At 44.7% G+C, this 13682-nt stretch overlaps 1 protein-coding gene across 1 annotated transcript in view; it reads right to left on the reverse strand.

Moving 5' to 3' along the window:
• The window catches only part of ZRANB1 (zinc finger RANBP2-type containing 1), a 127790-nt gene that overhangs the window by 42307 nt on the left and 71801 nt on the right, over positions 1-13682 (reverse strand). The window contains exon 2 of the mRNA XM_082269167.1: positions 8179-9012. Coding sequence (XP_082125293.1) covers positions 8179-8971 — 793 coding nt within the window. The 5' untranslated portion in view covers positions 8972-9012. The remainder of the gene's footprint in view (positions 1-8178; positions 9013-13682) is intronic.

A 13682-nucleotide genomic window follows, 5' to 3' on the forward strand; every position in this document is an offset into this window, starting at 1 on the left:
AGGCAATTTTTAGCAATACAGCACTGCATTACCTTAACTGAAAATTGCACAATCGTGCAACGCTGTACCCAAATAAAATTGATGTAATTTTTTCCACACAAATAAAGCTTTAGGTGGTATTTGATCACCTTTGCGAATTTTATTTTCTGCGCTAAAAACAAAAAAAAAAAAAAAGCAACATTTCTGAAAAAAATTATTAATAAATTAATATATTTCACTTTCTGCTATACATGTCCAAAAAAAAAAAAAAAAAATTTAAAAATCAAAAATGTTTATCATTTTAGGCCAATTTGTATTTTGCTACATATTTTTGGTAGAAAAGAATCCCAATAAGTGTATATTGATTGGTTTGCGCAAGTTATCGTGTCTACAAAACTAGGGCAAAGATTTAGGTCATTTTTATTTATTTTTTACTAGTAAAGCCGACGATCTGCGATTTTTAGTGGGACTGCAAGATTTCGGCAGACAGATCAGACACCTGATAATCAAAACTTTTGGGGTTACCAGTGACATTACTACAGTAAACCATGCACTGTTAGGGTCCATGTACACGGGACGCTGGAAATGGCCGTTTAGGAGCAGTTGGGCGTTTTTTTCAGAAGCCCCTGAACCCATCTACATTTTATCTTATCTGTCCATATACACCAGGTCGTTTACAGTCATTTGCAGGCAGTTGCGTTCAGGGAATTTTTTTAGCGATGACCCGCGTTTTAGCGTTCGCGTTTTTCCATTTTAAAGGGGAATAATTTTTTTGACCTCTAGGAACGCTTCTAAACGCAAACGCCGCTAAACGCGGGTACAAACGCGACCGAACGGACGTTTCAAACGTCCTAAAAATTCCAGCATTCAAAAGGGACTTTTAACAACGTCCCGTGTACATGGAGCCTAACTGTACTGACACTGGCAGGGAAGGGATTAAAGATGATAAAGGAAATATGGCCACTGAGGACAGAGAAAAGGCGGAAGTGTTAAATCATTTCTTCTCTTCAGTCTTCACAAAAGAATCGGGGGGCTACACAAACCCAGCTTGTAAGGCCGAACTAAATAATACACCTCAGGAAGTGCCACCATGGCTAACAGAAGATAGACTTAGAGCCAAACTAGAGAAACTTAACATAAATAAATCCCCGGGACCGGATGGCTTGCACCCGAGGGTTCTTAATGAGCTCAGCCAGGTGATCGCCAGACCATTATTCTTGATCTTTAAGGATAGTTTACAGACGGGTATGGTGCCAGCTGATTGGAAAAAAGCCAACGTGGTACCAATATTTAAGAAGGGGCCGAGATATATCCCGGGTAACTATAGGCCGGTCAGCCTAACATCTGTAGTCTGCAAAATTTTGGAGGGGATGTTAAGGGACCACATACAAGACTTTAGTAATGAAAACGGTATTATAAGTAGTAATCAGCATGGATTCATGAAAAATCGTTCGTGCCAAACCAATCTATTAACCTTCTACGATGAAGTGAGCAGCCACCTAGATAAAGGTAAGCCTGTGGATGTGGTGTATCTGGACTTTGCAAAAGCCTTTGACACCGTTCCCCACAAACGATTACTGTACAAACTAAGGAAGGTAGGTATGGATCAGAAGGTGAGTAACTGGATAGAGAACTGGCTCCAGGGGAGAGTACAGAGGGTGGTGATTAATGGGGAGTACTCGGATTGGGCGGGTGTGGAAAGTGGGGTCCCCCAGGGTTCTGTCCTGGGACCAATCCTGTTTAATTTGTTCATAAATGATCTAGAGGAGGGGATATCTAGCACAATCTCAGTATTTGCAGATGATACTAAACTAGGCATGCCAATATCTTCTATGCAGGATGTGGAAACCTTGCAAGCAGACCTGAACAAAATAACGGGGTGGGCAACTACATGGCAGATGAGGTTTAATGTTGATAAATGTAAAGTAATGCACTTGGGGGCCAGAAACCAGAAAGCAAGCTACTCACTAGGGGGGGAACCTCTGGGTGAGTCTAGGATGGAAAAGGACTTGGGGGTACTGGTAGACAACAAGCTTGGCAGTGGCATGCAATGCCAAGCCGCCGCAAGCAAAGCCAACAGAATACTGGGATGTATAAAAAAGGGGATTCACTCCAGAAATAAAGAGATTATTCTCCCACTCTACAAGACTCTGGTCCGGCCACATCTGGAGTATGCTGTCCAGTTCTGGGCACCGGTCCTCAGGAAGGATGTGCTGGAACTGGAGAAAGTCCAGAGAAGGGCAACAAAAATAATTAGGGGAATGGAGGACATCAGCTATGAGGAAAGACTACAAGCCCTGAACCTTTTCTCTCTGGAGAAAAGACGATTGAGGGGGGATATGATATCAATGTACAAATACTGTACTGGTGACCCGAGCATAAGGAACAAACCATTCAGAGAAAGGAGATACAATAAGACACGTGGCCACTCACTAAAACTAGAGGAAAGGCGGTTTAACCTTAAAGTGCGTAAGGGGTTCTTCACTGTAAGAACGGTAAGGATGTGGAATTCTCTTCCACAAGCAGTCATATCAGCAGGGAGCATTGATAGTTTCAAAAAACTATTAGATGGACACCTTAAAGACCACAACATACAGGGGTATACAATGTACGGTTAAAAGCAAACACACACACGCATCATAGGTTGAACTGGATGGACTGATGTCTTTTTTCAACCTCACTAACTATGTAATTAACACCAGGGGCGATCAAAGGGTTACATGTGTCCCTAGGGGGTGCTTTCTAACTGTGGGGGGGGGGGAATGGCTTGCTGCATGAACACAGACCTGTGATGAATACAAGATCCGCGTTCATAACTGGCAGAACAGCAGTCTGCTGCTCTGTCTCCAAGGGGAGCGATGGCGGGTGCCCGGCAGCAATTACGGACAAGGGACCCGCTGATTGCCGCCGCTCCCCCTCCCCCCTTGGCCAATGGGCACGTGCACCCGTGAAGTGACGTACAGGTACATAATTTCAAAGGACAGAGCCGACCTGCCGCAATAAAAACGACAGCAGCTGGTCGGCAGGCGGTTAAATACTGTCACAGTAGGAGGGCACAGTGTGGGGGACTCTGGAAGATCACACCACAAGAATAAAAGGTGGCCATATATGGCTCAAATCTTGGACGATTCCTACTGAATTGGCCAGAATTTAAGCTGTGGGTGACCTGGTCAGCACAACCCAGGGGCTATCTGATGCAGTCACGGTTCAGGTACTCAGCAGCAGTGGGTGGTGTGGCAAATTGAATACAATAACCAACAGTCCACTTTTCTCCATGCATACTGAATTGAGGAATCTTAATTTCATCTTGTTCAGGCTGTAAGCTGATCAAGCAAAAGCCAACTATGTATAGTTTGGTTCTTGGGTTTAAATGCACTTTAATGTGTAAGCAAAGCTAAAACTTTTTATTTTATTATTGGACAGAGTAGGTGTGATCTTGTTTAACAAACTGCACAAAACAGAATTCTAAATACCTGATAGTACAAGTTTCTAATAAGCAGTCATGGGGGATCATGGGTAAAAATGGATTTGTGTCTTACCATAAAAGCCTTTTCTCTGAAGTTCATTGACGGACGCAGTCTCTGTTCTTCATAACAGTAGGGTTATACTGCCCCCTACAGGAGTAGGACACTAGGCAGAGAAAAAGTTCTGGCTACGCCTATGGGCATTCCCAGGAGGTATACCCCCCACCCCCCCTCTCTGCTATAGGATGTCAGTTTTGTAACAAAACAGTGTCAGAAAACCATACAAACCAAAATAGAGGGGCGGGTACTGCGTCCGTAAATGAACTTTAGAGAAAAGGATTTTACGATAAGACAAAAATCCAATTTTCTCTATCATTCATAGACAGACGCAGTCTCTGTTCTTCATAACAGTAGGGACCTTCCCAAGCAGTGCCATACAAATGAGGGGTGGGAACAGCAAAAAATAATTCTCCAAGGCTGAACCATAGCCAACCTGGCAACATAGGACTCATCATAAGATGAGACCCACCTGAAAAAACATTAAAACGCCCTCAAGGGAGACTAAAAAAAACACCCTTAAAAACAGCAGCCTGCCAAACTTTGCGGCCAAAGGAGTCATCTACAGATGCCAGCACATCCACCTTCTAAAACTTCGTGAAGGTATGAACAGGCGACCAGGTAGCCCCCTTGCAAACCTGAACCACAGATGCCTGATGGCGAAAGGCCCAGGAAGCACTAAGCGCCCGAGTAGAAGGCGCCTTAACAGGGCAATGTGGAGCCTGACCCTTAATTGAATAAGCCTGCACAAAATGTCTGTCTAATTTATCTGGAAATAGTCGCAGCAGATGCAGGCAGCCCTTTCTTTGGTCCATCTGTGAGTTCAAAGAGCGAATCTGGCTTTCGAAAAGACTGAGTAGGTCGCCAAGTACACCCCGATTGCCTGAACCACATCAAAAAGTATGCAGTGCAAATTCCTTAGGATGTTTAGGTTTAGGACAAGGAGGGTAGCAAAATATCCTCATTTAAGAGGAAAATGGAAACCACCTTTGGAAAGGAAGGACGGATCCGGACGAAGCACCATTTTATCCCCGTGAACCACCAGATAGGGAGAGCGACAGGACAATGCCACCAGTTCCGACACCCTGCGTGCAGAAGCAATAGCCACCAAAAAGAGCCACCTTCTGGGATAAGGTAAACAGGGGAATCTCAAGAATATTTTCAAAAGGAGGTTTCTGGAGAACAGACAGCACCAAATTAGGGTCCCAAGGTGGCAACAGCAGTAACACCGGAGGTGCCAAGTATCGCACCCCCTGCATAAAAGTTACGTACCAGGGAATGGGTGGCCAAAAGCCTTTGGAAGAAAAATTGCCAAGGCCGATACCTGACCCTTGATAGTACTCAAGACCAATTTTTGATCAACTCCCCGTTGAAGGCCAAGATCCGAACCACCAAGAGTGAGGGGGAACCCCAAGAGACTCGCACCACGCAATATACAACTTCCACGTACGACGATAGATCTTCCTAGAAGTCGCTTTTCTTGCTTTAAGCAGAGTGGGGATCACTGAAGCAGACAACACCCTGTCCTTCAGCACCTGGCTTTTAACAGCCAAGCCTTCAAAGCTAGCGACTAAGGCAGGATGGAAGATTGGCCCTTGGGACCATAGATCCTCCCTGAGAGGAAGTCTCCAAGGAACATCTGCAACTAGCCTGACCAGGTCGGCATACTAAGCTAGGCAAGGCCAGTCCGGAGCCACAAGGATGACCGGAATGCTTTCCGCCTCGATCCTGCGAAAAAGTTTTGGCAGCAACTTGAGAGGGGGAACGGCATACATCAGCTGATACTGGCCCCACTGAGCCACCAGCGTGTCTGTGGCGTCTGCCAGAGGGTCCTGAGAGCGTCCACAAACCTCTGAATTTGCTGTGGATCCGTGATGCCAAGAGATCTACTTCTGGAGTGCCCCAACGAAGGCACAACTGCTGGGAACACCTCCAGATGGAGAGACCGTTCCCCTTGATCCAAAGTCTGTCGACTGAGGAAATCCGCCTGCCAATTTTCCACTCCTGGAATGTGAACAGCGGAGAGAGCTGGAACAAAGCGTTCCGCCCATCGAAGGAGGCCTTCCACCGCCAAGGCCGCAAGGACACTTCTGGTGCCCCCTTGGGCATTGACATAACCCACGGCCGTGGCATTGTCTGATTGAATGCACACTGGACAGCCCCGAAGGTACTCCATCAGTGGACTAGGCAAAGCCTGATCGCTCTCAGCTCCAGAACATTGATCGGTAACCTGGATTCTTCCAGGGACCAGACTCCGTGAGCAGAAAGCTTGCCGAGAGCACCTCCCCACCCGGACAGCCTGGCATCCGTGGTGACAACTGTCCAATATATGGGGGAGGAAGAATTTTCCAAGTTTGAGCGGCAGGGACTGAAGCCACCATATCTGGGACCCCCTGGTCACCTGGCTCAGCTGGATCTGGTTGTCCAGGGAATTCGGATCTTTGTTCCATTTGAGAAGGATTCTGGAGGATTCTCGTGCGGAACTGGAGCGAAAGAGACCATCTCAAAGGACGACCCCATCAGTCCCAGAACTCTCATACTCTCAAGTCCGAAGGGAGGACCATTTGCTGGAAAGCAATAGATGAATCGCAGTCTGAAGTTTTTGGAGTTTCTCCGGAGGAAAAAAAAACCCTGGCTGAGGACCAGTCCAAAGTCAGGCCCAGATAATCCAGTCTCATGGAAGAACCCAGGGACAACTTCTGAAGGTTTAGAATCCACCTAAACTCCTCCAGAATTCACATGGTGACCTCCAAGTTTGTCACCAGCGCAGCAGGAGACTCTGCAATGAGAAGCAGAATGTCCAGGTAACCCAGAACCGATAACCCCCGCTGGCGTAACAAAGCCAGGCCCGGAGCAAAGACCTTTGTGAAGACCGAGGAGCAGAGGCGAGACCAAAAGGTAACGCCACAAAACTGATCATGATCCTCTCCCACGGCAAAATGCAGAAACTGTTGATGTCCTGCACATATTGGGATGTGAAGGTAGGCATCTTTGATGTCTATGGAGGCCAGGAAGTCCCCCTGATATAGGGAAGCCACCACTGTGCGAACGCATTCCATCTTGAATTTCTGAAATCACACAAAGCAATTCAGTGCTTTTAGATCCAGAATTGGACGCACCTTGCCTCATTTCTTGGGGAATGTAAACCGGTTTGAGTAAAAGCCCTGAAAACGTTCCAAATTTGGAACCGGAACCATTACTCGCAACATGTACAGCTTTGTGCTGAAAAGGAGGGACCCCGTCTACGGCAAGGGTCCTTACCCTTGTAAGCCTGTGGGGGAAAGGTACTCTTATCCCCTGTAAGACCTTTGCAGGGCCAGTTCCCGTCCGGTGGGACTATGTCTCGGCTGACCTTATGGATCGAAATTATATAGATTTAGTTATTTATTTATTTTAGAGCTGCACGATCAATACAAAAAAAACCAAAAAAAAATAAAGGAAGCAATCTTGATTCGCCATAAGCGATTAAAATTTTTTTACAGGTTACCTGTTCAGAGTGTCACAGGAGGTCTTGAACTAGAATTATTGCTCTAACGTATGCAGCGATGCCTCACATGTGTGGTTTACACACCGTTTATATATGCGGGCGTGACTTGAATATGCATTCGCTTATGCATGCAAACACAGAGGGATAGAGCATTTATAATTTTTTTTTTTTTTTACACTGTCCTTGTATTTATTTTGATCATTTTTATTCCTGTTACAAGGAATGTAAACATCCCTAATAGAAAACCTTGACAGGTCCTTTAAAATAAAAAACATGACATTTCAAATTATATATATATATATATATATATATATATATATATATATATATATATATATATATATATATATATATATATATATATATATATATATATATATATATATATACACATACATATACAGACACAGGAATTTATGCCGCCACGACGCTCTACCGGCGGTGATCAGCACATTACAGTGCAGTGGGGGCTGAGATAGTGTGGTGGGCTAGCTGACACTGGTTGGGAGGTACACTGACAAACAGTGACACTAACACAGTGATCAGTGGCAATACTGTACACTGTCACTGCAGTCAAGGGGCAACCAAATGGTTAACTGTATAATGTATAATATGTATTGTGTGCTGCTTTTACTGTTTTTCTCCCTAAAAACGACCATATCACTGTTCACAATACAGAGTTCTGCATTTCTGCAAACACAGAACTGTGCGTGATTGGCCATAACAGATCAGCAGGCTTCAACCAAAATCATTGGCTAAAAATCAGCTGCCAAAACTTGTTCTGTGTCTAAAAAAGCTGAACCTGGAAGAAAGGTCGCCACATACAGGCAAGTCACCCAGCCTGCTCACAGTACCACTACTGTGGGCAGGCAAGCGGTTAAAAAATAAAATAAAAAAAGAATAGTAATGATAAACAAAATCCAATAAGCTGCAGAGTCCCATAAGGCTCACAAATAAACTGAGCTGTGAACTCATGTGCAGATGCCTATTCTGCAGTGTCCCCAGGAGATACAAGAAGCAGGTGGATGAATCGAGTCTCTAGTACACAAAAGGAAAGGAGGACTTTGCATGGATAAGCACTTTAACATGGCAATAATATCCCCATGCTGTCTATGCTTTAGAGCACTTTACACTAAATGGGTGATAAGAAAGACAGTGGATTGTCAACATGCTCAAGAGAAAACCACTTACCCACACACGCATTCAGAAACAGCCAGTCAGTCTTCCTCATACGATTTTTGATTTGCTTTAACTTTTTGAGGTCCAGTTCCAGCTCATCCTTGCTGCCCACTGCCCCGGCCAGTTCAATTCTTTGGAAGTCCATCTCAGAATCCCGTTTGGACATGGGTGGAGAGCGGCGCTGACTGTTGCCACTACTGCAGCCCCCTCTCCAGCGAGCTCTGTCCTGCTCATTAATAATGGAGGATGCCTCATCTGTGTCTGCCAGCTCTATAGCATCCATATTGTTTGGAGTAGGATGATCGCACACGACACATTTCTTCGCTTTGGCACAGTTCTCATACGTGCAAGCAGAACAAGTCCAATGTTGACCTTTAATATTCAGTTTATTGCGGTCGTTATATTCCTCACATGGGTCAATGGGCCCAGGTATAAACCTTAACCCTGATCCGGAGGACTGGGGAGATTCTGTTGGGCTACGTGTCCTACGCTGTGACAAACACTGAGTGCATCGGATGGCTCTGGGCCAGTTCAGGTAGGTGCACATGTGACAGGACCATTTACTGCCATTTTCCATGCTAAATGAGGACTTTACACGTGGCCGAGCACTGGAATCCGGGCAAATTAAGGGACTCCCACCACTTCTCTCTATGGTACCCACATTAGAACTGCTGCTTTTAAAGGGCTCCTCTGTGATTATGGCGCCACTGGGTCTCTGAGCACGACACATGGTACACTTGATCGCAGATGGCCAATTCTCATAAGTACAATATTCGCAAGCCCACTTTATGCCATGCTCCGTCATGGTGACACTTCCAAGGATGGACGTCTGTATCTGTCAGGAAGCTGGAGAGGAAGAAAAAAAAAGTCCATTAGAAAATAGCATAAAAAAGCTTTTCACACAAAGTGCTAAGAAAAGAAGTTACACACGCATGAAAGATATTCCCTAAAGCAGTGGTCCTCAACCCTGGCCTACAGGGCCCACTAACAGGCCAGATTGGCAAGATAACTGAAATACATCCCAGGTGATATCATTTGCTGCTCAGTGATTGCAGTACTCTAGTCTGCATCTCCCCAAGGTAATACTTAAAATCTGGCCTGTTAGTGGGCCCTGAGGACCGGAGTTGAGAACCGCTGCCCTAAAGGATAACCTCAGTCCAGGCCACAAAAAAAAAAAAAAAAAAAAAAGGGGGGGGGGGCACAAGTACTAAGGCCTCTTTCACATTGGCAACTGGGGGAACATTAAACTGAGGGGGTGGGGATGACTTGTCTGTGTCTATGGGTGCACATGAACTGACTTGGGGGCACACCCCAGAGGAGGTTGTAAGGGACTGCTCTGACATTCCATTGCAGAGCAGGCAAGTATAACAGGTTTTTTTAACATACAAAAAAAAGGTACTATTGTGCAGCCCCCTGGACGTGTAAAGGGGCACACTTGAGGCCTTCTACATTTTCAAGTTGACCACTACTGCCATAAACCGTAAAAAAAAAAAAAAAAAAAAAAAATGTGCCTATACATAATCCATTGGTGTTTCTAAATTCACATCATCATGCATGTTTATACTTTGTAAATGCATTTAATCTATATTCAAAATGTAATTCTCCTTAACCACGTGCCGACCACCCGCCGCATATATACTGCGGCAGTCTGGCTCGGCTGTGCGAATCGACAGACAGGTATGTCTGTTTGTGGGAGTGGTGCTGGGGGACGAGCGCACGCCACCGGTGACACGCTCTCACCCCCACTAGGCAGCCCTCCACGGGACCGGATTGCCGCCAGGCACCAGCTATCGCTCCCCGCAGAGAGAAAAGGTCATCTGTTGTAAACACAGCTGACCATTGTTTTCTCTGAAATTATCACAGCGCCTGTGATCCTTCTATATAGGATCACAGGTCTATGATCATTTCACAAGTCCCTCCCCCCACAGTTACAAAACACTCCCCTAGGCTCACAAATAACCCCTTTGATCACCCCTAGGGTAATCCCTTCCTGCCAGTGTCATTACGGTAACAGTGCATATTTTTAGCACCGATTACTGTATTAATATCAACGGTCCCCCAAAAAGTGTCAAAAATGTCAGTTAGGGGTCCAAGCTGTCCGCCGCAATGTCGCAGTCCTGCTAAAAATCGCACATCACCGCCACTACTATAAATTACTAGTAAAATAAATAAAATTACAAAAATCTTTCCCCTAGTTTGAAGATGCACAGGTGATCAAAATACCACCAAGAGAAAGCTCTATTTGTGGGGGGGTTAAAGGACATCCATTTTTATTATTTCGGTACAGCATCGCACGACCGCGCAATTGTCCATTAAAGTAATGCAGTGCCGAATTGCAAAAAATGGCCTGGTCATTAAGGGGCAAATTCTTCCGGTCCAGAACTGGTTAATAAAATTATTTATATATATATATATATATATATATATATATATATATATATATATATATATATATATATATATATATATATATATATATATATATATATATATATACATATACATACACACACACACACACACACACACACACACATACATACATACATACATACACACACACACACACACACCACAATAACTAAAGAGTCACGGAGTCCCTGCTGCCTTGGTGAATGAGACCACTACATTTAAAAGAGGTTCTGTAAAATTACTATAATTCATGTGTAGGTTTATAAACGCATGTCCCATACTGTCACATCCCTATGGCACGATGACATTTACAAAACTATGACTTTTTCAGTGGGTGTCCCAGAAGCATTCCAAAGAAAACAAACTACATGGATGTCTGCAAATAAATGCAATGGCCAAAACCGTGTAAGAATGATCAGAGCTCTGCCAGAAGCAGAGAACAAATCCTTGGAACAGCATTCATAAATATCACAGGCAATCTTGTAATGGTGAGTATCCAAGCAGGGCAAAGGCAAAATGTGCTTGTTGTCTCACAAGGTGCCTGGACTTTGTCACCAAAAATATAAACACTATCCAATGTTAAACAATCAAAAACAAACCCCAGAAGAGTTTAAAGTTAGTAAGCTAACAAAAAATGGTTCAAACAATATCCTGCAATTTATGTAACTATTCTGACAAGCCACATAAAGAGAGTCTGGTCTTTTACCGGTAGGCAGGTACAAGTGCTAAGCTGCACCAATGAAAGTATGCAATACAGAAGATCATTCCTTAGGCTTCGCTTTAGAATCAGTCCACCAAAAGGTAATATTTAAACTATAAATTAAAGTTTTGTTCGCTAAGGAATCCAGTCGCTTCCTTTTTGTGTCCTCCAGGGGTACAACTGCTTGGCACATTTCCCATTTCTGTTAAAATCCACCTTCCTATCAACTCTACATAACAAAATACGGATTAATTTAATTATAATTATATATATATATATATATATATATATATATATATATATATATATATATATATATATATATATATATATATATATATATATATATATATATATATATATATATATATATATATATATATATATAAATAAATAATAAAAAAACATGCCTACCTGCTCTGTGCAGTGGTTTTGCACAGAGCAGCCCTGATCTTCTAGGGTCCCACACTCCAGGCTCCTCCTCCTCAGCTTTCCACGGGGGCTACTGAGTCGCCCTGTTTGCATCTATTGACACTGAGCTGTGCCTGCCACAGCATTAGATTGACAGCCGTGGGAGCCAATGGCCATCAATCTGTCCAGGGAGGCCATGTCAAGGGCTGCTGCTCTTGTGTACATCACTGGATCGGATCAGGCTTAGGTAAGAATAAGGGGGGGGGGGGGGGATTCTGCAGCACAGAAGCTTTTTCACCTTAATACATAGGATGTGGTTCATAAGTCTTAAGATTTTTCACCTTAATGCATTTTATGTTGCAGAATCAGAACCTTCTGTGCAGTGCTGCAGAATCCCCCCCCCCCATTACTTCGCTGAGCCCCATCCAGTGATGTGCACGAGAGCAGCAGCTCTCAGTACTGTCTCCCTCCTCCCTGGGCAGGTTTGATAGCAATGGGAGCCAATGTCAAATGGTTTGCTGAGCAAGCGGAGCAGAGCTGCCTGCTCTATATCAATAGACAGATCAGCTCTGGAGCAAACACGCACAGGTGTCCCTATGGAAAATGGCTTTCCATGGGGACACTTCATTTAGAGGATGGGGCAGCTCTGTGCAAAAACTTTTGCACAGAGCATGCAAGTATAACCTGTTTATTTAACCACTTTAATACAGGGCACTTCCCTCCCTTCCCACCCAGGCCAATTTTCCCCTTTTAGCGCTGTTGCGTTTTGAATGACAATTGCGCGGTCATGCAACACTGTACCTACACCAAATTTATGTCATTTTCCCCCCACAAATAGAGCTTTCTTTTGGTGGTATTTGATCACCTCTGGGTTTTTTCCTTTTTGCTAAACAAATAAAAAAAAGACCGAAAAGTTTGGAAAAAAAAAAAAAAAAAAAAGTTTTATGTTTATGTTATACAATTTTGTAAATAAATAAGTTTTTTCCTGCACTGACAGGCACTGATGAGGAGGCACTGATGGGGTGGCACTGATAGGCGGCACTGACGGGCACTGATAGGTGGCACTGACGGGCACTGATAGGCGGCACCGGTGGGCAATAATGGGCACTGGTGGGCAACACTAAAGGATGGCAATGATGGGCAGCACTGATAGGGAGGGCACTGGGGGGCTCCCTGAGCCCTGATTGCCATCCCTGGGGTCATAGTGGGCATCCCTGGAGTCATAGTGGGCATCCCCCCCCCCTGAGGGTCTGCACTGGTAATCAATGATCCGATTACCAGTGCCGACCCCCCCCCCCCCCCCCGTCAGGGGAGCCGCCGATCGGCGCTCCTTTACTCGTGCCTGTCAGGCACGAACTAAGGAAAGCCGATCAACGGCTCTTCCTGTTTACTATGTGACCAGCCGTGTCACACGTTGGACACGGCTGATCACATGGTAAAGAGCCTCCGTCAGAGGCTCTTTACCGAGATCGGAGATGCAGGGTGTCAGACTGACACCTCGCATCACCGATCGCCGCTCTGCGCACCCCCGGGGGCGCCCAGAGCTGTGTTATCCTGCCGCCGTCATATGACGTCCGGTCAGGATAACACAACCACATTCCCGCCGTCATTCTGTAATAGGGCGGGTGGGAAGTGGTTAAACATAAAAAATAAAATAAATCATAAGCTATAGTATCGCTTTAAGGCTTTAGAACCACTTTAACTATGAAGAACAGAAGGCCTGAAATGTTTTCCTTTGTTGGAGAATGCAGCTCCATGCGCTCTAGTGCCGGAGACTAGCACAAAATTTTAGCCATTTTAATCCATTACATATATGATCCTCACCCTCAGCAGAGCTTACATGACTTAATGCCTTGGCTTTTGGTCATGCAACTCACACAAGTGGGAGCCCGGAGTGGCATTTTCTTCATAAAAGCCATTCGATTGCTCATCAATCCAATTAGAACAGTCAAAATTCTAAGTATAAGCCAGCTGAAGCATGCACACCAGATCC

This window comes from Pelophylax lessonae (assembly GCF_965119305.1).
Source record: "Pelophylax lessonae genome assembly, chromosome: 9".
Lineage (NCBI taxonomy): Eukaryota > Metazoa > Chordata > Amphibia > Anura > Ranidae > Pelophylax > Pelophylax lessonae.